The sequence below is a fragment of the Atractosteus spatula genome, chromosome 2 (genome assembly GCF_055471065.1).
Source record: "Atractosteus spatula isolate fAtrSpa1 chromosome 2, fAtrSpa1.hap1, whole genome shotgun sequence".
Lineage (NCBI taxonomy): Eukaryota > Metazoa > Chordata > Actinopteri > Semionotiformes > Lepisosteidae > Atractosteus > Atractosteus spatula.
Genome location: NC_142707.1, coordinates 11,639,840 through 11,665,091, shown reverse-complemented (window position 1 = coordinate 11,665,091; position 25,252 = coordinate 11,639,840). Strand labels below are relative to the sequence as shown.

The window sequence follows — 25,252 nt, the reverse complement described above, 5'->3', positions numbered from 1 at the left end:
ACAAATGTACAGTAAGTCACTTCTACTAAAAGTTGTAGAAGTTCCCTTGTTCTCTAAAACAGGGATGAGGGTATCGGCCTTGACATTTTAAGTCAGTTCTGTCATTTGAAATTGCTCAAATTTATATGATTTCTGAGTCTCTTAAAGTACACAGAAAAAGTGATGTACAGTAAGTTTAAAATGACTACTCAACATACAGTAGAGTACATACACATAGAGTACAATACAGCAGCCGTTTGTATATATTTAATCTCCTTATGTTTATAACTGTGTTTTACACAAGTTAAATGGAATGACTTCAGTGGTTTTAAATAATGTATCTTAATTTCATTTAAGATGTTAAATGCTTTATAGTATATATAAAAATGCTAGACCTGTAGCACAGCAGTTTGAAAGTTTACATGGATGATGCAGGATGTGCAGGTTGTTGAAACAAAATATTTGTCTGGGCAAATTCGGTCACACACAGGCTGCTTTCTGCATGGAAGTAGGCAATCTTCTTTGCTACAGCAGGGCAGGGTCATATCTTATACTCTTCTTGTCTAAACAAATTCCTATTCAACTCATTTTGTTAATTTTGACTCAAATCAAATGCCAAACACCTGGCAATTTTATGAAGTCATGAGTTTGAGTAGTCTTGTTATCCCAGAAAACTGCTCAATTGACTAACCTATCACTTCACTATTTAGAACATAACTTAAGGTGCCCAATGATCTTCTGATGGAACATCTCTATTGCCTTTATTGTGCGTCATTTCATAAACGTACTACTGATATTCCATAACTATCATTAAACAGTCTAATTCCTGATAGAATGAAAGCTGCAAGTTGCACTGTTCTTTGCTCCCACCAAGTGTCCACAAAGTCTTGCAATCCCTGCAAAGAAACAAAATCTGTGCTTGCTATAAAATCAGACATTAAAAAAAGAAAATCTTAGAATTTAACTGAGGCAGATTTCACCACTGTACAGTGTGCACTTTTTTTTTACCGATGCTGGTCCCACTAGGACTACATAGGTGTTATTAATGCAGAGAGGAGTACTTACAGATGTCTATAATGCTATTTTGCCATCTAGTGGCAGACTACAAAAGTAGCATTTATGCTGCAATCCTCTGAAATCTGTTCTCGAAGTTCTAAAGGACATGCACTTGAAACCTAATCAGATATAATACTGTATCTTACTGTATATACTGTATGGACAGTATAGTGCTTTTCTTCTCAAGGGGTTGTTAAGCACTTTCCATATTATAGGGGGACACATGGCAACCACTATATGCCAGCAGCCCGAAACTTGATCTGAGCCATAAATGAATTAAGGGGGAAAATGTAAAGGATTGTACAAATAAAAAAAAAAATGGAACTGAAGTTAACACTTCTACATTTATGAGCAGGGCCCTTAAATGTTTAATAGTCATTACGTAAATAGCTCTGTTGTATTATCTAAAGGACAGTTATCCCTAAAGGAGTGTCCCCTTTCCATACCAGGGTATTGTTCTGGAAATTCGAGTCCAGACTGAAGAGCGCCACCTACTGCTTCAATAATACCACTTACATCAACAACCTCATAACCTTGACAGGTTGTGGAGAGGACTACAGAGCTCCCTTCTCCTTCAGTGGCTTTCTCCTTCCATGTCTAGAATTCATAGAAAACACATGGTATTTATGACGGCACAAAACCTAATAAGCCAGCCATACAGTATAAATGTGACAAACAGCTGAGGCAAGTTAAGAACAAATAACCCCTACCCTCCAGCCACCCTGTTATTAAGGAAGAAACTAATTGTCACTCTTAATCTGACTTGTTTAATATCACATCTTAACATGGTAGGAGTTTCCTCAGCTGACAGTTTTGACCCTTGTCAATGTTAATGGTTATTCATATAACTTATCCTGTGCTGTTGAGATACTGTGCTGTGCAGTGCCTAGCAATACCTTCAAGTGACATGGTACCGAAGGGTCTTGTTTCTCCGTACAATAATCACACTAGACGTAGAGCCCGATTTAAACTGAAACACTGCCGTCAGAGATGGGGCCACTCGCATTTTATGGAATGAGCTTGACAAGAAGGTGGACAATGGAGCCAGACCAATACAAACATTCTTAGGAAATTGTTTTCTTTTACAAATACTCATTTATTGTGAAGTTCAATGTTTAAAAAAAGACACCCAAAATGGAAATAAAGATACCATATATATAATCAAGCAGATTAATCCTTTAGAATATTTTAAAACACATCTGCTCTTCTTAAATATGACATATAAATGAAGGCTTAATAGACACCTTATTAGACAGTATTGAAAATAATAGATCATACTTTGCACAGCAATAGTTTTTACAAAGTTCAAGTATCCCTTTTGTCCAGTTTAGAATTACAATGCTGGCTATGTATTGAAAATACTAAAACAACTCCTCTTTTGGTTTCAACTAGAAAAATGGAAGTGACAGTGCTCACAGGTATCCTTTTAGTATCTTTACTTTAAATCCAATTCACGTGCATAAAGTTAGTTATTTAAGGTTTAACTGAATAACATCATGCATAATTTACTGGACTAAAGCCTAATAGATATACACTTCTGATTCGGTGTCTTTGTCCTTGGGGATCCATTGCAATCTGCTGTAGCACAGAGGTACACTTTACTGCAAACAGACTTACAGTAAGTAAAGTAATGCAAGACGTACTGCAGTTATCTATATTTTTTACTAAATGTAATCATTAGTAATCTTAAATATAGCTAAATCGTGAGCCAATCATGCCACAACTCTGAAAAACAGTTTATGTCCTCTAATTTTAATATGGATTTATTTAAAATACAGAATTTACCATATCTGTATGGCAGCAGAGTCAACTTGTAAAAGGGATACTTGCACAGCACAAAGAAGCCAACAAAAGATATACTTTATAACAAGCAAAGATACAGTCTAGACATGCAATAGCTTCCAGAATGAATGTTGCACAATGATTAGGTTTTCAGTTAGAAACAATAATGTTCGTAAAACACAAGAATATAAGATGCGCATCTTGCCCTCTTAGAAACCAATCTCCCCAAATCATTTCATAAGATTAAGTTTTTGAAGGTAAAATTGTTACCAAATTCCCAGTCTTAACAGGAAGGAAACAACATAAAAGGTTTCAAAAACCTTTTCTAAAACTCTTCCCCCCCCCCACAGAGATTAAAACCTTCATACAATTAACATCAAAACAAACTGGCTTTGGAAAAGGTGGTTATACTGTACAGGTATATGTTTTTACAAAAACTTTTGACATTTGACAGCACAAAGCAAACCTTATTCAAAATGCTGTAAAGTACACTTTTAACCACTACCAAAACAACATGTTTTAGGTCAGTTAAGATATGTATTTAAATTGTAAAACATTTTTTATTAATGTTCCCAATCTTCTCCCTTTTAAAGGAGTATTAGTCCCTCTTCATTTATTGCAAATGAAGCACTACTATTAGCACTGCTTTGGCTAAAGTATACAAGTACTAGATGAAGGTGCTTGTAAAAGGTAACAACACTTGCCAACTTAGCACACTTCCAGCCCAGAATAGGAGCTTATTAGTTTATGTTCATTCTGAGGGACCTCAGTGTTGGCAGTGTTGCCCAGGTTTACGTGATTAAAGGCACTGTCAGGACATGAAGAGACTCTTACTGTATCAAAAATTAGCAGGCCCATGATGCGTAGACTTAAACTATGCATCCTTCAATAACAATTAAATTCTGTGGTAACTGAACTGCTGAGAGAATGGATAATCTCTCATTAGTTACCTGTCTTATTTTCTTAATCAAATGGTAATCTTCAATTACTGTAGTTTTACTTTTTTCATGTGTCTGTATTTTATTACATAGCAAAATAAAGATTCGTAACAAACACATTTCAAATGTTTCTTTCAAAAACAAAGGGCATGGCCTATCTTATTCGTACAAAAGACATCTCCATGAATTTGATTAAATCATTTAAAAGCTTTTTTTAGTAATCACAGCCACCAGAAACAACTTGAATCTAACTTGGCTTATCCCAAACTGTGTTTTGAGATTCATCATTTCTCTAAGGTCGACAAAATTCCTGTATTTAATATTGCCATTAAAAGTGCGAAAGCTGCTGGAGACTGTGACTTAGACCAGCTGTTTAAAAGCTTGGTTGCAATTGGTCTCAGGCTCAAACAATTTTGTCTGAGCAATTTCTAAAACTTTCGCCTTTGTCATTTTCGGTCAGATGGAAAATCATACAAAATTGAAGATGCAGATGCTTTCTTCTAGTAGATTATCCGAGATAAGCCGAGATGTAGGCAACACTTTAGGTACCATTGAGGAGTTTCCCTGCAGAAAAGGGGCAGATTACATTTTAAGTAAACAAAGGCACTATTTAAGATAAACTGGCATCAAGCTTTCTGTTCCTACAATAGTGTTAAAATGCAGCAGAACTGCATGGCATAAAAAAGTACTGCCTTATTCTACGTGGAACCTAGAAGGATGGTAATATACAGTATATTAGTCCAGGGGTACACAACTCCAGTCTAGGCTTTCTTTCCACCTGAGCCTGTAGTTATCTTTCTGATCTCCATATCTGCTTAACTGCACAAACTGAAACCTTTTCTTGTTTTCAAGATTCAAAGAGCCCTATAAAACCTTCGGGACAGCGGCCCTCGAGGACCCGAGTTGGGCTACCGTGCCTCAGTCCTTGTTCTCATCTTTTGTATTGGGGATGAACAATTCTAACACTGGAGGGCTGTGTTCCCGTTCAACACATTTTATAGACTTTGGCTTAACATCTCCAATTTAAAACAGCAGCAGTTCAAACAGATCTTTAAGAGTTGTCCCAGAGGCCTCCATGAAATTTTGGGAGCCTTTTAATTTATGGGATCTTCAACCACATGGAAAAATGAGGTGATCAGCCTTAGCACTTCCATAAATTAAAAGACCTTTCAACAAACAACATCCTTAATTGATTAATTAACCCAGGTTGTTATGGATCAGCAAAGGCTTGCAATGGAATGGGTGTCCCAAGGTTGACTACCTCTTCGGAACCCACGGTACGGACCTGGGGTCAAGCATGAAAGCACAGCAGAGCTCTGATTTGATGAACAGCAACTTTGCAGGTCCTATGATGAGTAAACGTCCAAAAAAGAGGCAACATTTTGGCTGTGGAGTCTTCTTCAGGTGTGAAGAAGGCTCCACAGCCAAAATGTTACATCTCTTCTTTTCAGTGTGGAATAAACCTTTACTTGTTCCTTTGCAGCCTACACATGCTGACACTGCTACCTGTACCTACTTGAACTTAAAAAAAAAAATTCCAACTTACGCTTTACAATGAAAGCTATTCGACTTGCTTGTTGAAAGGGTTTTCCTGTGGCTTTTCCATGATCGAGAAGGTGTAGTACAGAAACCCAGCCACCACGAGGAATGCCAGGATCTGGAACCAAATTGGAATGAGCCTTGTTTCCTGGGAAGTCTTTTCCTTGACGGAACCAGTAACCTGGGCTGCAGAGGGTTTTGGTAGTGAAGGTTTAGAGTAAGAAACATTGCGGTACGTAGCCTCTGTTTTGTAGTAAGCCTTAGGCCTGTGCAAGAGAATGAAAAAAGCACATTTTTCAACAGGAACAGAATTGCATTTAACATTTAGTACAGGGTAAAATACAAAGTAAAAGTTTTGGGGTCCAATACACTATGGGTATTAAGGTCCATCCTTCTTGAGCTACACAGCATATTATTTTCTATATCAATATTAGAACATATGCTTTGTTATCATCATGATGCTCATCAGTAAGATTAAGCTTTTTTTATAAAGTCTGTTCATATCATTCTCGAATACATGACACTTTTAATAATTTTTATTAAATATAGGTTTACTAAAATATTCAATAAGTATTGAATATTTCTTGTTTTATTATTCACAATCAAAAACTGTTTTTGACAATTATTTCACCCAGTGCATACCACATTAATAGTGAATTATGTGGACCAAGACAGACCTAATGAATGTTTCACAGTGTTTTAGTCTTTTTCACTTTGTTCCCATGTCATGTTAAATCCTATCAAAAACCATTGCTTAGATATTTGAGCTCACAAAGATCACTTTTTCATGTTTAGATTTATTTTCTGTACAATATGCGTTTAGATTCCGGCTGTTTTATTGTTTTCCCAATCTTACTTTATACTTACTATTTGTTTTTACTGCAGGGAAAAAACAACTTGATACAGCAATACCTTTTCAACTCCTTCTATCACAAAGTCAGTACAACTTCCAAAACCTGCATTTCCAGGTGAATTGCTGGAACATGTTACCTAGTTGGTTTTCTTTACTTTTCAATTAGAAGATCTGCCTGTGTATTTCCAGCAGTTACTTCAAAATAAACTGTGGGTAAAAAGGTGCTAGCACTGTGCCAGCAACGTCTGCATTCTCTCCCCTGCCATCATCAGATCCTGCCCTAACAGTGCACTGAGTCTCATGTATTACTAGATCAGTTATGGTCTGAAGCTCATCTACTTGTATGTGCTTAGAGACATTAAAAAATGAAAATTGCAAGGGAATCAAAATGCCTTGGGAACAACAAAAAGTGTCCGGGACACAAAACTTAACATTTTACATGAATCTCAATGTTTTACATGTAAACCATTTCATCAATAAATAAAATGTTTAATACAAACGTTTTTGGCAAAACAAGGAAGGTTCATTGTCACATGCCAACTCACGTGCTGCTGAAATCACTTTCTGGTTCCCTGATAATCTCCGAGCTCGTGTATTTCTTTGGACTGTAAGAGACAAACACAGCAACCCAAATTATACCCACTACAGATTGTGTTTTATCGAAGCCACACACAAAAAGTTCCCACTGTTGAACTGGTTTTTGGTTACACTGTATTTCAAATCCTAACGGAAAGTATATTCTTAGACGTGTCTTGAGAGTAGTCAAATTTCCACCTCTATTCCAAATACCTGACCCAGGGCAAAAAAGAAGCTGCAAAGGTGAGGATAACTGAAAAAACTCTTCTTTACGCCTCTCCTGAGGGGAAAAAATCTAAAGATCTAACTTATTTTTCAAAATGCAAAACAACACGCAATGTATGATCAGCGAACAAGAACAACTGTTGCACTTGGTAGACTTGGACCTTCACACTTCCTGTCCAGTGTTTTATTATAATGTCTGACTATAATTGCTACTTGTCTTAGGAGGAAACATTTGTCCCTGTGCAATGTGTGTGCTCTAACTGCTACCAGGTGCAACTAATGTAGCGTGGCAAAAACGGTACAGCTTATTTTTATTTTGTTGCGTTAACTCATTTCCTATTTGCCTGCTGGGTAAGTAGAATTTCTCAGTTTCTCTCTGGGAATAAATGTTTTCAAGCAGATTAAGTAGCAACATTTACATTTTGTCACGAATAGTCATCGGCTGTGCACCGATCAGAATTGCATCCAAAATGATGTACAATTTACATCTCTTATGGTGCAAATTTCATTTTAAGACCACGGTTTTTACGTTACCTTTATTTTTGCATGTACAATCTTGTATACTATTTTTACAGCAGAAATCTGTTGCACTCACCCATCTCCAAATTCCTCATTTCTGATCTGCGTGACAAGGACAGAAATGGCAAGGCAATATTTTGACAATTTGTAGTACAAATTTTAGACCTAAAACCTCTAAGCTCATCAGAATAATAGGGATAATTAAAACATAGTTTTTATAACAACTTTTTTAGCTTACTGCACAACACAATTCATGCAATTAAAGAGTAAGAGCAGAAGATGAGTTCATGGAGTTGTTGATGGATTTTGGACAGCTCTCTGTGCCCAGGTACATTTCATCTTATCGGGACCTGTATTGGTTGTCTCAAATGTACTCACACATCATCAAAAATACGCAGTCTGGTTGTAAGTCATGTGATAACACCTACTGCAAACCAAAAGGATTCTAACAGTTCTGAAACTTAAGCCACAGGGGTAAATTAAAACATTAGTTACTGAATAAGGTTGTAAATTTAAACTGAAATATTTCATGAGACTTAAATCAAGTACACTTAAATCAGCTATGGCCTTAAAGATGTTAAGATATATCTGGTTCTTTGTTAAATGACATACACAGCAACTGTAACTTTAAAAAATGTTACTTTACTCTACACACAGCATGGGTGACAAATCCTAGTCTTGGAGAGCAAGCATGCTGCAGGGCAATCAGTTATTAATCAAAGAATTGCATCATTTGTTAAACTGAACATAAACTAATATTTATTCCAAGAATTTTAAGATCAGCTAAAACATTGATTCATAAATCTGACATGCTGTCAAGAGGAACACTATCGCTAAATATATTAAACTAGTTACATATTAAATAATAAGTACACATTCTTAAAATAACAGAATGATTATGCAGAGAAATAAGGCCTTTGTTCAGAAAAAGTGTCATTGGACACAGATTCAAATGTTGAATTCAGTGTTCTGTCTTTGTGATTCTCCTCAAAGCACAAAAAGGAAATCACTCACTTGCAATACAACAGTGGCTTGTTCATACAAATTTTAAAATAAGTTCAGGCTAAGAGACATTTACACAGGCAAAATTAAATCTTGGACAGTAAAAGCTCTACAGTAGATACTCACCGGTGGACGATAATGAACGTAGGTAATTTCTTCCCCTGAAAATGATGGAGAAAAATTATGCACTTGATGCAACTTCAGACGTGGTTTCAAAATACCTCAAATAACTGAAAGCCTGAATTATATTACCACAACAGGTGAACTGCATCACAGTCTCTATAACAGATATGACTTTCTATAACACCCTAGAGCTACCTTTCGGGGCTAAGTTCATGAATGAACGTTTTCACTGATTAATTATCTAAAAATCTCCATAACATGGAGTATTTTCGAGCTGGTAGATGTGTGGTGCCCTTTAACACCGGAAGTACTAATCCAAACCATGAAAAACTTGGCCGCACCACAACTCTGCTGCTTCCAAAAAGAGACCTCAGGAAAACTGTACTGCGAGTCAAAGTGCTCTCCAGGCTGCCACCACATTCAGGCTCCACCACTAGTGGCAAGCAGTTGTAAGAAGACTCATCATTTCAACTGATGTCGCCCTGCTGTTATACATCTACCGCTACATACTCTAGTTTTCCTGGTCTCAGCCCTGCCCTGCTGTAGCCAGCTCTACATTCACTGGCTTGTCGTGCAAAATCCCACATTCGGCGGTTGCACTTGTGCAGTCTTCTGGTCTTCTGGGTGTTTTATGTCCCAGTTCTCCACAAGACTGCCACACGTGGACAAGGGGGGAAAGTCTCTGCAATTTTAGTCAGCCACCAGTCTATGTTGAAGTATTTTCAGCTCATGTGCCAAAAACTGGTTGCAGCAGACTGCAACTACCTTTTACAGTTATAGTCTTTAGACTATCACTCCTCCCATCTAGTAGGCACATGACATCAGTTAAAACCGATTACTACCTGTGAAACCAGGCTTAGTGACAAGTATTTAATACATGGTGTTGAATTTTGATTACAGTCAACATATTCAGCACTTTGTGTCAGTAAGTATGACAGACAACGCCACATACTGTACGTTAATATAAGCTAAAATATTACTACAAATTCCTGTCAGGTTAGCTAATTAATATTGCACATACTCAATTCTAGATGCTAGTCACCAGAATAGATCTTGAATTCTATCAATTTACTATTTTCACTCTTATTTTTGTGTATTAGGAACAGAAGGTCACATAGCACCTACAATAATAATACTTAACAAACCAGATCACTCTTTACTGATGGCATAATTATACTATATTTAGACTGTTTCCTGACTCATGGCACAGGTGCTATCTTTATAACAACGATAATAATAATCATACACTTACATAGTGCTTTATTTTAATTTTTATTATGCTTTATTTTTTAGTAATTCAGTGCACTAACAGAAGAAGACACTAATTGGTACAAGTCTACATTACTGCTTTTACGTTTTACAATGGAGAAAGCAGGTTTGAATTCAATTGTGTCTCTGGTACAAACATAACACACCTGAGATTTACTCTTATTTATGTGCCTAAACAGTAGTGTGGATTTAAAAGTAATGCCCACACATCATGGATTTAAAAGTAATGCACTGTGAGGACCCACACACAACATGTTTTTGGTATCCAGCACAAGATGGCCTGCTTCAACAACAAACGTCCCACCTCTGATTCTCTGGTTCAGTCTGCAGCACCTGTTCTTCAAACCCACTACAGCCGTCATCGCACACTTACTTTCCTCTCTGTAGAAGGTTTTGTCTGAGGAGGTCTTCACTTTATCTTTGGCCATGACATCCTCCAGCTTCTTCTCATACAAACCTCTGGTGGAACCTGAAGAAAGACAAGACATTTACCAAGCAGAAGCACTCTGGGAAAACTCTGAACAGGTCAGCAAGTCGTTACTTGAGGTCTGGGAATTCTGGAAAGTCCTCAAAGCAATGCTGGGGGCGGTCCCCAGAAAACAGGGTACCCTAAATTACTACCTTTCACATTTTACTAATCATTTCCTCAGAATTGGGCGAGTGAAACCATAAGTGGAAAAAATATGTCCAAAAACATTTTAATTTAAATAACAGATATCTATCATACTAAAAATTCGCCGTTATTTCAAGGTACCAGACACAATGACATGGCTTTGAAATTTCTTACAGCGACTGTAAGTGTCTGGACCAACTCAGATTTCCACAACCTTTCAAAGGTTTTCTGGTAATACGGAAACAAAATAAATTCTTAAATAGTGCACATCTGAAAATGATATTTAGAGAGCTCTTTGTGAACTGCTTTACTGGGAAACTGCAATATACACTGATCAGCAATAATAGTATAATCTGGTAATTGTAATAATAGCTACATACTACCAATATGTACCATTTTGAATTTGATCTACAATTTTCAAGGTTTTTGGCTTAATTGTAGTGGTGCTGTACGTCCTTTTTTCAGTGGTTGTGCAGTTAAGAGGTAAATTATTCTAGTTATAGTACGTATGCGGCATATTCTGTCATTACCATCTGTCTTCTTCATTCAAAATACATCTTCCTGCAGATCTTTCATAAGATTGGAAATAAGTTGGATGTCAGTTCTGGAGATCATGATATCAACAGTTAAGTGCTGTGGTAAAACCAAAATTTAATTGGGGGCCACTGGGTGATAAAGGAGCTTTGCTGGAAGTGAGAATGGTTTTGTGTGGAGTCTATACAAGAACCTATGCCCCAAGGCAAAGATTTTGTCACACAAATTAGCTGAATTTAAATAACTTAATATATCTAAATGACAGAAATCGTCTGCTGGTTTGTGAGATCTAGGGAAACATACCCACTATGGGTCCATGTTTCAGCCCATACTGGTCCAGAAGATCAATGATTTCTTGATCGGACTTGCTGCTGAGTTTGGTCATGTCTGTCAGGAAGCAATGCTCTCAGATGCCTGGAAAAAAGAAAAAAGAGATGTTATACACTGAAGGGGTAGGCGATCAGATTTGAGTTTCTAGGACACTGGGACGCTAGTCACCATTTTCCAACACTGACAACAGCAGAATATGCAGATGTTGAAATGTTTAAAACTTGGACAGTCATATTTTAAGCTCTGATTTTCTTTAGCTGGGTTTTTACCCATTGCTTACTCTGAAAAAGCCACGTATCAAAAACATACCCCAGCCATCTTTGTGTAGCATTTATGGGCACACCCAGTAACAGCTGCTGTTCCTCCAAGTGTATGAGCTGAACGTCAGTCACACTGGGGTCTCCTGCATAGCAGAGCACAGTGGGCACACAAGACTGCCCAAGAATCAGATGCTCTTTACTCCCGCCCAACTCTGTTGCTTTTTATTTCCAAGTCTGTCCTACTCATGCTTCCCTCTCTTGCCTTCAAATTTTCAGTCTGCTCCACTTGTGCTCTCCTCTAACACAAATATAGCATATAATCTGGCTGGCCTTCTTTAAATTTACATGACTTTAGGCCAGAACTCGAGCCCTAGTCTTGGAGAGCCTCACACCAGCTACTGTAGTCTTATAGGTCATCTGTTTTTAAAGGAGAACTGCAGTTCCAATTCCTCATACTGGTTTTAAAATCTCAGTAACATAAACAAATAGAAGGTATTGCAAAATTTTACAAATTCCAAGTTAAGCACAAAATGGTGAACTTTGTGAAAGTACTGCAAAGTCACCATTTTGTCACAAACTCCTGGTCTTGCCACGGGCAAGAGAGAGAGTTTGTACAAACTGTGACGTGGTGCAGACCTTCATGCTTCCTATACTGTATATAATGCAACGTAGGACCAATTAATTACAGGTTGTGCCGCAGTCATTTCACCCCAGAACTGTTCCAACGTGATCTGCACGCAGTTAACAAGTAGTATTTTTGCGCCAAAATAATCTGGAAATCAAGAGCAATATTTCTATTGGATTAAAAGAGATGCATTCAATAGTCTGCATCTTTACAATGTAATATGGCCACTTCACCTCACCAGACGTTTTGTTGTCTCTTTCTGAATCGCAGAACTTAGCGCTGCGCATACCTGGAAATTTTGTCAATTTTTTTTTATGTAAATAGAAAGTTTTACACATTGCTGTGTACATTTTACTTTCATCATGGTTTGAAATGCACTCATCAATGCTGAGTCTTTCTAACCCGGAAATATAAAAATAGCATTGCAGTCCCCCCTTAATGACTGGCATCACCTGTAAACGACTAATGTATCAAGCAAATAATCTGTTCAATTAAGAGAACTTTGGTCCTCCAGGGCTGAACAGTACATAAAGTCTAGGCATAAATGAACTCTACATAATTTCACAAATCGACCGTTGAACTGACCACGATGGAATTGTTTCATATCTTTAGAAACTGCTTTAATAGTAAACTACAGTACAACAATTGCTGGATTGGGGCTCTCAAGGACCTGGGTTGGAGAACCCTGACTTAGGCTACTGTATGGTACTGACAAGGCTCTGGTTAAGATGATTGATGATTTGCTTACAGGATAAACAAAAGAAAGAAAAAAGGAAATAAACTATGACTTGTTTTATGGAGAAAGCAAATGAAAAGATCCATATCTCCGCCTTGTAACCTCACCGTATTTAGCTTGTTAAAATGTATAGGTAACACGGATCAGTGTGTCATGTTAGAAAATAATCAATAATGCCTATTATTCTTGCTCAATGGGCCTTGACATTCAAGCCACTGGAAAAATAAGCTACACACAGATTTAAAGATAACATCACTGCAAAAAAGAATTCAACATCAGTTTTAATGTGGCATGATATACAGGACAAACAATGTCTGAATCAGTCACCTAGAATAAGAACACCAAGCAAACCCACTTATATCAATTCTAAAGGAAATGCATACTGTATATATACACACATCTGAAGCCTTTTCCGCAGCAACATAAAAACAATGATTTTTTACAATTAAGTATTAAGTGTAACTGTAACAATTATAAAAATATAAAGATAGATAATTAATTGTAAAACATATAGGGATGTCAGGAATTAATGCTAAGGAAATGCTTTAAAATAATACTGCAACTTATCGGTGTAAAACGCGTTCACAGTTTTACTAAATATTGTATATCTTATTATTATCTTACTAAATAGTTCCCTCTTAAATAAACCAGGTAAGGCTGTCGTTCTTGCTTGTAATTTGGTACATTCTTCCGAGACCAAAGAGTCTGCTTTCAGTGGAATAGTGTAACCTGCGATTATCCGAAAACGGAGCTTTTACAAATGACGGATTGTTTCCGGAATGAACTACAATCCCAAAACCGAAGCTTTATAAATTCATGTCCACATGATATCGCCTGCTCTTCTCATAATTTCCATGTAGGGTATATGTGTCGGAAGATTATTTCCACAATCTAATCCCTATAGGCTATATTGTTGAATAATATTTTCATCAACAATCTCTTTCCAGTTTCACTTCAACTAAATGGTTGAGCTATGGTAATGTGAACTTTAGTTTTATCTTTCTCTAAGGTCTGAGGTTGATATAAATAATGTATTGTAACAAACTAAAATTGAGCATTCCCCCCGTGAATGGATATATCATCATTACTAGTATATAGTACAATAACTAAAATGAGCCATGTTTGTACGATTTAAGCAGCGGTAGATAATTTCATGCGTTTATGTGATTCAAACAACATTTCTTTTAGTGTGTTCCAGACGTAAAAGGAGACAAACGAGTTAAACCTTTAACTTTAAAGGTGTCAAAACTAAAAGTTAGTTTTAGTACAAAATGATATACCAACCTTTCGTGGTGATCGTCAAGAAAAAATGAATGGCGATTACAGATTACGAAATGAAACCTATACATATACAGTACAAAACAACACACACTGTATGAATAGTTGCTGAAAGGTTGTAAAATCATAACAGAACAAGCAAAACAAAGTGCATTCAATTCACGCATCGTATGCACAAGGACAAAAAACTTTAGAATGAGACCACTTCTTTTACACAAGCGACTGCCCATAAAATCAAAACGACTTCGTTTGAGGACATTCATGGCTAGAATACTGGGCATCACTTCGCAAAGACGCCATGTGCCTCAATAATACGCTAACTCCAAAACTTAACTTGTTATTTACCAAGTAGAAATATATTCAGAAATATACGTCAGCTCATAAGTGTTGCAGATCCAGCTAACTACGTTACAGCGACAGGGCGTTGTTCATATTTAAAAAAATAAAATGGGAGGTCCGCGAAGCAAATGGCAATTGATTTCTATTAAACTAATGCAGGGACACGTTTCTCGCAGCACACACCTCTCTCTGCTCCCCAGAGAAACAAGGCTAAAGGATCTTATTTGGAAAAAAAGGCATCTTACCTTCAGGACAAAGAGCAATAAGCAAATAACTACTCTTTCTGTAACAGCGATTTCCCGAGTAATGTCACCTCTACTTTTTGAAAAACGAAAGCTCTGTATCGGAAGCTGCTGTTTCTCCGTAGCTCCAATGGTGTACGTCTCTCGACTGCATGTGATTGTGGCCCACAGTTTGCTGCGTCAACGAGGAGCGTCTCACTGGCGCCCTCGCCTGTTACAATAGAGTGAAGTGCAATTCCTTGTTACCCTAATAAGGAAAAACAAACATTTCCAGAGCTTTTTTTTTCTCCAGCTGTGAATTGGGTGAAGAAACTAGGGCGTTGGTTGTAAAACCGATGTACTGTATTCCCGCTTTTTTGGTATTTAAAATCTGGAGCAATCCACCGCTGAGCTACTTCACTACGCCCTCTGTCTGGGACTCCAACTCACTGCATACAGTAGGTAATAAAAAAATAATATACCCAGTTTATCATTAGATTTATTTTGAACGAAAAAATACACTTACTGTACGAATACTGCCAAGGTATCGGCTTCCGCAACATAGCTGTTCAGCATGTTTCATACGCACACAACCTTTTGGGTAAAAGTGTGACTACTGTTCTTACTTTTAAAAGTACTGTACATCCCCATTGGAGTTTCACCTTGTTTTCTGGTTTGTGGTTTAGTGGCCCTTATGGATGTCAGTAATAAGCTCATAATGATATAAACATTGGTTAATTTACATGACTAAAAATACAAATTCTGAGGATCCAAGGTGAGGGTCTCACAAAATACCTGAAACCCATTTTACTGTATGCCTTACTTGCTGTTCAAGCAAATAACATGATTGTGAAGCTTTACATCACATACTTACATTACTTGCATAAACTGAATTGTAAGAGCTTAATTCATATGCTTTAACAATTCAGCAGATTGATGGGAGATACTGTACCAAGCACCTGTGTACAGGCTCACTACACCCACATAATCAACACTGACAGAGCTCCTGAATTATTAGTATTAGAGTTATTTTCATTCCTATCAGGTTTGTACTAGTTTTGTATTTTTTAGTCCTTAACTACATTAGGGTAACAGTAAAAACAGATAATGCCTACAGACCGCTACCAATCTGAGTTCAGTACCTCTGGGTGCTTGAATGTTCCCGTTGAGTGTCCCAAACTTTCAGAAATACAACAAATGCAAAGAATGGGATCTCCAATACTTAAAGTGGGGAGTAATTAAAGGGAAAGAAATTTTCACACCCAGGAAAATCAGTTTTGGCATTAAATATGGCCTTGTCATACTTCTTTCCATGTGAAGTTTCTGCATGGCTGGTTAAGGTCTCACATTCATTATCTTAACAGGGTATTTTAGCAGCAGGTAGTCCCAACAGCAAAAGCTGGTGTCAGCAGGAGCAGTCATGCACTGTGCCTCAACTACACTCACATTCCTAAACACATTCCCTAAAGAACTTACAAAATATTCCCAAATATGTATAGGTAAGCACTGGCTGAGCACATTTGTGAAGGAGAAGGTTGAAAGCAATGTTCACCTGGAAATTACAGAATCGTGTTGTGCATATTCTAAGTATTTACATGGGCAAATTTGAAGTCGATTAGCTCGTGTGCAATTGTCTGAAATTTGGTGGACTATTTACATTAAAGCTGCAGCTACCTTCACCTGTGTGTGATAAAAACCAGAAGACAGTAGGTCCTTGAGGAATTGGATTTGAGACCAGTTTTCAAATTCATATTAAGGTACCCATTATACCTGGTCCTAGAGGGCCCTAATCCATCAGATAGCGTAGGTCACCTTTAAAATTTAAATTAGCTCAAGCTACAGAACAAACTCATTCTGATCAATTAAACAGGTGATTTTTAAAACTTCCAATTCCTAAATTAATATCCAAGTACTTTACACCATTCACTCAAGCACCAGAGTTCACTTAATAGTACAGATTACTTGCATGATTCATCCATAGCTCTCCAGTGTTGTCAAATTTATAAAAACTGGTGGCCTAGTAAACAACTTGGATTGGTTCTCCAGTACCAAGGCTGAAGACCTTATACAGTGATTAAGACTTGGCATTATCAAATCCACAGCAGTGAAGGCATAACTTCTAGAAGAAATATCCAGACCTCAAAGATCCTTTAATTGACACTGATTAAGGATGCATGAAGAGGAATATTTAACCCTTTTTGAAAATTAAAAAGGAGTACATGTGCATGTGAAGACAAAGCTAATGTAATTGCTTACTGCTAGTTACAATACCTGCCCCTCTTTGAGCAATACATTATACAATACTATGTGTAAGCTACAACCTGCAAATAAAGTAGAAAGCCTGTTTATGTAACCCATATTTAAAGCTTAAATAGCAAACCGATTCCAAGGGAAAATAAGTGTTTAAGGTATTTACAAAAATTCCAGGATCATCTTTATCCCTGTGTGCAGAATAGCTAAATGGTGTCATTACAAATCTGAACACAGAACCATCTACAATAAGGATCTACAGTATATTGCAATAGAGGGCACCACTGAATTCACACCACCCCCATAAGTATCCATCAGAACTCTACAAATCAAAATTTGAAATGCAGCCAACACTGGGCTTTCTTATAGCCCTAATTAAAAAAAACAGACTTGGACACAAGCTTGTATTAAAGCATAATTTTATTAAAGAACAACTGATCATTTGGAAGGCTAAAACGGCTGATGTGCAAGTTAAGAAATGAGAAAGAATCAGGATAACTCGAAAGCAAAAGCTTTGTCCCCCCTTTTGCACAATTAAGACCATCATAGAAGCCGACAGACACAAGTGTATAAATAACCTTAAATCTGAAGTTTTCAATGGAAGAAACTGAAGATCATTCCTTGTAGGCAGTGGTAACTGTTGGTACACCATTGTCGCAACAAAGTATTCTGAAAATTAGCTTCTGTGCTTTTTAAAGTTTGACATGAGCTTTAAAATGTAGAACATTAGAGCACTGTTAAAATTGAGATCCTTTGCAGGAGCTCAGAACTGTGGATGGAAGCAACCATGGAAAACAGGGAAAAGGGTAAAGAATTTGGGAAAGACTTTTCAGCTGGGCTTATTTCTCAAATACCAAAGTTAGAATGACAAATCGATTTTGAATAACCACATTGAATAAAAAAAAATCTGATTGAACTGGCATTAAACAAGACTCAATCTGAAAAGGCAGAGTATATTAAAATCCAGCTTCCTCATTGGATAGCCAGAAAAAAATCTGCACGTTCAAATCTTTCAGAATACCATCTTGTTTAAGCTCCGCCACAAAATAAAAGAAACAAAAACCAATAAGCCATTTTCAAGTTTAATGGTAAACAGTAAAAATTTAAGACAACTTTGTGTATCAAAATACTGTAACAGTCTAACATTCTTAAAGGCTTATTTCCTCAAAAGTACATTTTCTTTCAAAAGACATTGAATATTCTGGACAAAAGTACAAAAAGTGAAAGGGGAAAGTGACAGTGACCTTTTGTTGCATATCACAACCATGTTTGTTCACAAAAAGCATCAAACTGGAAAAGTGTCAAGTCTTCAACCACCACATAACCACCTAACTCCCAACATACTACTGTACATTACTCTCATTGACATCTTCTATTCTCAATTTTAATTTAGCAATATCTTTAAGAACCCATTTAGACTATTCCCTTTAACATCTGCAGTCGGTCTCTAAGGTAGAGTACTTTGATGACGATTCTGTTGCTAACAGTTGTAACGGTTAAGTGTCCTAGATGTTCAAAATCTGGCTTGCCTTTTCCTCCAGTGGGAATCCAGTTCGATTCTGAACACTCAGGAAAAGGCCTATAAATGTAGGATGGACAGTCACTTCAGAACTAGAATAGTGCCTACAACAGGGTTAGCTATTCTATTAAGACAAATTAGCAGCTATACTACCGTCCCAGGCATAAATCCAAAAACAGGTAACCATCATCAAAAAAAAAATCCATAGCACTAAGCATATCAAGGGAACAAACTTCTGGTTTTGTTTAGGCTTTGCTGCAACAAGAATAGAAGGTCATGATTTGGATTTAGAGTGAAGGTGCTTGCTTTTCAAAAACAATGGGGAAGAGGAGAGGTTAAGGGCACAGTGTATATTATCCTCTGTAAGCAGGGAGGGGAAAGGGGGCAGGAGGAGACTTTAGGGCACAGAGATGTGGAAAGGGCTGCCAGGAATATGCTCATCACCCCATTTCACAACCAGAATGTAGTCGCCTTTCTCTTTCAACTGGTAGCTCACGTTGTACAGGCGGTTACCCAGGTGCTTGACCAGAATCTCCTCACAAGGCACCTTGGGACCGTCCACTCCCACCAGCAGCATGTTCCTGCCTGTTGAACCATAAAGATATTAATAGTGCAACATTTTACAATCATGAGTATCGTTCTCAGACAAGTGTGGCTCATATTGTATGCCCTGAAAATGAGTGTCTCTATTCTGTGGAAAAGTATTGTCTCATAAGCAGCAGTTGGCTCATCACCCCAGAATTCTGTGTAGAAAAACCAGTTCTGTCCTTAGTTGGCTGGGTATTCTATTTTAAAAAAAGATTTAAGGGGTCAGTGTTGAAATCATGGAAGGTCTTATTTTAGAATTGAAGACTGAGCATTTTACATTTCATCAGATAAGGGGCAATTTGTGCAACATTACAGGAGACCAAATTTAACTTCTGAATTTATGGTAGTCAATTTTAAAACAAAGTTAAACTTCAAACCATTTTGCCCTCCAATTAGCATGCTATAGCATTTTGTAGAAGCACTTGATACATCTTAGCTATAAGTCGTTATCTTCAATTGTTACAGAAGGTTTTTGTACCACTTCCACAAGACATGAATTTAAAGAAATACATTGAGGCATACCTGCTTTGCTACAGTCCACACTGAAGCTGTTCTTCTGGCCCACAAAGCCTTTAGTAAGGCCTAGGCCCTTGGCAACAACATGGCTGGCATCCGAAGAGGCCCAGGCTGGCGCCCCCTGCTGCATGGTGGCTGAACTCCGAGAAATGGGATCAACCAGGACGGAAGACGTCTCATGGAGGCTGTGACTGCTCACTAACCGGGGGCCTACAGAAAATAACTTGGCTGTAAATCTCAGGTTTGTCCAATAGAATTAAACATTTGTCTAATGGGGTTTCTCACCAGGGTGCACAAGTTAAACTAACATGCTTCAATTCTACCCCTAACAGTTTTGCCAATTGACTTTTTCACTTTCACAATTCATTTGCGTCATGGATTTTGTAGACACCTAGCTTCTAGTTTTCATTAGGAAACTGGCCAGTCACAGGAATAAGTGCTAAATCCAAACTGATCACACCTCCACCTACTTCTGGTCCAGCTTTATGTAATGGCATCTTACCGGTGATCTTGGCTTTGTAGGGACTTCCTACAATGTGGTAGGGGCCACCATACTTGATGGAGATCAGGTAGTTCCCAGGGGCCATTGGTGTGTATATGACTTTGTAGCCTTCAGGACACTCCTGGCAGTCCATCTTGACCTTGGATGGCCCATCTATGGTGACGGCAAGGGCTCCAGGGCCAGCTGAACTTGTGTTCACAATGAATTCACATGGGGAGCCTGGAAAACCAGAAGGGTAGGTAAAGATCCAAAACACTTCCTGCAACCCAGCAGTAATTTGCTCATGCCTCACTGAGAATCATTAAATAATAAATCAATTGTATTTATTGGGTAAGACTACGTAGTAGGCAATGAGATTTTGCACTGTTTAAATACAATCCTATGGTAAAAACAGAGTCAACCAGCTTTAACAATGTAATAAAAAACAGATCTGGATTATGTACACTCTTCTGAATGAAATTTGCACTGTAACCAAGCACTGCAAGGTCACAGGGCCACCTTCATTCCTTTGTGGTACAAAAGGCAGACAGAACCAACTAAGCTCCACTAAGGAGAACCATGAAATTTAAAAATAATAATGCAAATGGCCCAGAACAAAATCAGACTATGACCAAACAGACCATCCTTACAAGATACATACCAGTATTTCCTCCCTCCAGTCCTGCCCCATATGCAGACACCATGCCTGGGTCACCTGCCTGCCCAGTCTCACCCACACGGATCTTGAAGGGGCTTCCAGGAATGTGGGAGCCATTGAACTTGACATCAATCAGGTAGAGCCCATTCTCACGAGGAATGAACCTTACAGCATACTTGTCTGAAACCCAAACAATCACCAGTCACAATTCAGTCCGTTATAACCTCAGTAATGGCACTAGGTCATATGTGATTTGACAGGACTATTAAGGACTATCAAGTCATTTATACCAACACACACCACCTTTACCGAAAGCTTGCATTATCCATCCGACATGAAAAATTTTTTGAATGAATACTGGACCCAAGTCAAACAAATTGCATCATATCAATGAGGTTTAACATACCTAAAGAGTCTTGAAAGAGTTACTTAACTTACCTTCATCTATCTCTGTCACACAGCATTCTTCAAGTGCTCCTGATGGGCTATGCACTTTGGCATCAATAACTCCCTTGGCACCATTCAAGCTTACAGCAAAAGAGGCTGGCTGGTTGACCTTTAACCCGGACTCCTAGAAAAACAAGAACTGAGCACTCAAGCCATCACCTGCATCCCTGGCCACCATGATCCACAAAGCATGGAGAACAAGCTCTACTCTAACCTGATGAACCTCAAACCAAATAACCATCCACACTACACTAAATCCATTTCAGTGCCATATACTGTATGAACTAATTTGTGCCAAAAGCTTCCCTGGCTTTTAAAAAAAACCAGCATTTTTTCAGATGCCCTGAAACACTTCCATGTTAATACTCCCAACCATTTCAACATCGATAGACCTTACATCTCTGTACTTCTATAATTTGAGAACCCAAAAAAGCCTCTAGACAGCAGACTCCTTGCTGAAGGTTGTAAGCAAGTGCTGACTTCACTGAGTCAATAATAGATTAAAATAGTTAACTTTTGACCATTAATTCCAAAATTGCAAAGTGTTCAATGACACAGGTGCATCACTTAAGATTAGTTTCTTAAAGAGCCTTCTGCTTATCAATATTTACATTAACAAATGTTACATATTCAGTTGCTACTTAATGTTGGAAGAATGGGCTGGAATTTCACTCAAGCACAATGAAATTCAAGTCCCACTAAACTAAAGCTTTTCTGTATGCAATGTGTAAATCAATTTAAAATACTGTTGAATGCAGGTTTCATCACTTCATTCGGAACACATTGCCAGTATAACCCACAATAGAGATTCCTCACTTTACAATTATGAAACCATTCCATTTTAAAAGGGTTGAGGTCCTTGGAGTTAGAACTCAAATGTAAACAAAGCCATTCAAATACTAAAATGATTAACATTAAATCAGACTGTTACCATCACTATGTACAGTACGCATCTGGCAATGGACTCCTCTTCAAGCACTAGATTCTCAGTATTAAGACTAGTCTGGTTTCAGTGTGAACAATGCACAACTTATGTTCATCAACCTTTAACATTAGGATATTTGGTAGACATTTTGAAAATTTTCAAATATTTTCAGCCACACAACAGATAGCAAATGAGGAATACGTAGAGTGATTAGTAGCAAACAAGTCATGCATAAACCCAGTAATGAGTAATGTGTTTTGTCATACTGTTAAATGGTCTTTGGCAATGGGAATTATTAGCCTTTGCAATAATGTTTCACATTCTATATTACAGGTGATTAGACTACAAATTGACATCTATAGAGTAATTTACACATATTGGTGCCTGCTTTTTCATTTATGATTATCCAGTACAAAGGATTAGTGCATACTACAAAAAAGATGTTTCTTTTTAAATGAGGGAGAAGGTAAGAGGCTTTTTATAACCATGAAGCACAAAACTATTAAAATACTTCAAAGAAAGTTATGGTCTTGTCTAACTTCAAAGTTAAATTACGCTTCAGTAAGCGTTTTGCTTTAGAAATTGAAATCCTTAATACCTGTAGTCACTGGGGAAAAAAACACCAACTGGTTGTTACACCATAAGCAGGGTATTATGATGGAAAAGTTTTACACACCACTGGTCATAATTGAAAGGGTTTGATAAGGAAATGAACAAACCCTTAGAAGCACATTACCTTAAGAGAGCTAACTGGATTAAAGAGGGAGGCTTCTAAGAGGAGAGGAAAACGTCACCATAAAGTGTACTGTCACATTCTACACTATGGTACTCAAGCTGGAAGTTGACAGTCTTGTACAGTTTGAAGAAACTCCCAAATGTCAACTCATTTTGGATAAATCAAAATACCTACTGTGAAATCAATTTAAAAGTGCAGTTAATTTAGCACAGGCCTCAAATTTTCCATAGAAGACTAAGATTGGTTAAATGATATTGTTGGCTCAAGTTGAAGCTCATACACTTGAGACGGCTTCAATAAAACCCCTAAAAGGTTTTCCCCTCTACAACAGATAGGAAGACCAAGCCTCTTCACCCTTTAACCCTTTAGCCCCTTGTCTCAGTTGTTCTGAAAGAACCTGCTGAAAGCCTTTAGAAAGAGACACGAGAAAAACCGTCCCATTGTAGGATCCAGAGAAACCATTACCATCCAGCAGTACATCAGCAGCAGACATGGCTTACCCTAGTATTAACTTCACTTCCTCTACTCCTGTAAAACTGCTCAGCACAGGTACCTGGACACCTCACCCCAACAACACCTTATTTAGAAGATGGCTTCATTTACAGTAGCCAATAGAAATATTGAATCCGATGTAGCCTGGGCACTGACTCTGGGCTCCTAACATCAAGTTGTTCAGGTAGACTCCCGTAGTATTAAATTTGGACAACCAGATTTAGCACTTAAATTCTAAAATCACTACCTAAATCACAATCTTCCTTAAGGTTATAACCCTGGTCCTGAAGAACAGGCCACCCTTAAATCAGTAATACAAATAAGTTAAGAGTGGCCACCCATCATCTTTCAAAGCCACTAGGTATGATTTTATTTCCTTCCAGGGGTGGCTAGGTTCCTTGTTTTCTTAATTGCACTGTGTCCCTTTTAATCTGCTGTCACAGTATGTCAAAACATCAAGTGGTGATAAAAGGAAAGGATGGAAGTGTACACCAAGCCTCAATATGGAAGGGAAACTTATCTAAAAAAAAAAGCATGTTTCCGTCCTATGAAGATAACTATTCTTAGCACTGGCTTACATTCATTTTCTATAGTTCCCCCCCAAATCTTTTTCCAGGGCAAAATTCAAGAGATGTTTCAGGGACTGTCTCCTTTCAACACTAACATTAATTTGGAGCAGACAAAGATTAAACAGCTTTAACAAAAGGGCCATAAACACTTACATGAGAGGTAAAACCTGGGAAAAATCTAAACATGCCTTTCAAAACCCCAATTTCCAAACTGTCTTATAGCCAGAAGAGAAAGTTGTTTCGTTGACGCCTTTTCATCAAGCAGCTACTCTTGTCCTTATCCTTTGGCAGCTCCTGTGCCCTGGACTCTTTCCAGTAATATCCCATCTATCCCCAGACCCCAGATTGTCTGCTGCTGAGCTGGGCGGCAATGGGTCCTCAGTGGACAAGTGCCTTTCTCGATGCCTCACCTGAAGACTAGCAACAGTAAGCCTGCGGGCATCGTCAGAGGGAGATGCCACGGGCACGATGAAGGGGCTGTCTGGGATGTGTTCGTCGTTGAACTTAATGGACACCTCGTAGTCCCCTGTAATGAGAAACCCATTTCAGTCAGTTTCAGCAAGTGTGTATTCCACACTAACAAATTATGCACATTTATGACGACATACCTGGGATTGTTGGTTCTTCCCTGGACCAATTTTAAAGCAAGCATGCTTTATTGCAAAAGAGAACAAAAATGGACAGTTCTACATGAACCAAAATCTAGTTTTACCTCCCCTGCAGTTGTATACAAAATGCAAGCTTTTAACAAGTATTTGAACTTAAAAGCCTCCCTACTTTGGAGGTCTATTAAAAAGCTTATGATACTTGCTGAATATCCAGTCTTGGTGTTTGAATGAAGACAAATATGGCCATACTTTAATTAATAATCAAGCTACAAGGAACCAAATGGAAAAGGTGGGGTGAACAGCCTTTAATAAATGCCCTACATGATTTTCCTTGATTGAATGAGACAAGCATTCATCCCATACTAGACACTGCTTACCAGGCTCCTGCACAATATAGGAGACACCACTGGATCCATCCTTGCGGTCTTCAAAGGCAATCTCAGCTTTGCTGGGTCCTTCCACTGCAATTGACAGACCCCCAGCACCTGCTTCACGAGTCCAGATACTGAACTCCGCTAAACAGGGTGAAAAAAGTTTAGGTTTAAGAGTGGATATCTAGGTTTTCCTCCAAGTTAAATCCATGTTTTTACAATTTTCACTGCTGATTAACACCTTAGATGAACTAGAGATGGGGAAAGTCTAAAAGTTAATATGATCACAATGCTT

General features: G+C 37.9%; 2 protein-coding genes across 12 annotated transcripts in view; both read right to left on the bottom strand.

Moving 5' to 3' along the window:
• Positions 1–2,110: 2,110 nt before the first annotated feature.
• emd (emerin) lies at positions 2,111–15,044 on the bottom strand. 3 transcript variants are annotated; one of them, XM_088931160.1, is made up of 8 exons: positions 14,822–15,044; positions 11,312–11,422; positions 10,235–10,330; positions 8,596–8,630; positions 7,544–7,569; positions 6,693–6,752; positions 5,302–5,560; positions 2,111–4,319 (listed from the first exon to the last, which is right to left on the bottom strand). In XM_088931160.1, exons 2-7 carry the CDS (start codon positions 11,391–11,393, stop codon positions 5,317–5,319), a joined length of 543 nt encoding a protein of 180 aa, XP_088787286.1. In that variant the 5' UTR covers positions 11,394–11,422; positions 14,822–15,044; the 3' UTR covers positions 2,111–4,319; positions 5,302–5,316. The 3 variants fall into 3 exon arrangements, with proteins under 3 accessions (XP_088787286.1, XP_088787303.1, XP_088787295.1); XM_088931177.1 differs by lacking the exon at positions 14,822–15,044 and adding an exon at positions 14,244–14,376; XM_088931169.1 differs by lacking the exon at positions 14,822–15,044 and adding an exon at positions 11,648–12,065.
• Positions 15,045–17,449: 2,405 nt separating this feature from the next.
• Positions 17,450–25,252, bottom strand: part of flna (filamin A, alpha (actin binding protein 280)) — a 70,857-nt gene continuing 63,054 nt past the window's right edge. For all 9 annotated transcript variants that reach the window (XM_088930395.1, XM_088930440.1, XM_088930422.1 and 6 more), the window contains 7 exons: positions 24,964–25,101; positions 24,389–24,504; positions 21,248–21,380; positions 20,813–20,989; positions 20,173–20,391; positions 19,677–19,880; positions 17,450–19,151 (listed from right to left, as the gene is read on the bottom strand). In XM_088930395.1, coding sequence (XP_088786521.1) covers positions 18,964–19,151; positions 19,677–19,880; positions 20,173–20,391; positions 20,813–20,989; positions 21,248–21,380; positions 24,389–24,504; positions 24,964–25,101 — 1,175 coding nt within the window. In that variant the 3' untranslated portion in view covers positions 17,450–18,963. The remainder of the gene's footprint in view (positions 19,152–19,676; positions 19,881–20,172; positions 20,392–20,812; positions 20,990–21,247; positions 21,381–24,388; positions 24,505–24,963; positions 25,102–25,252) is intronic.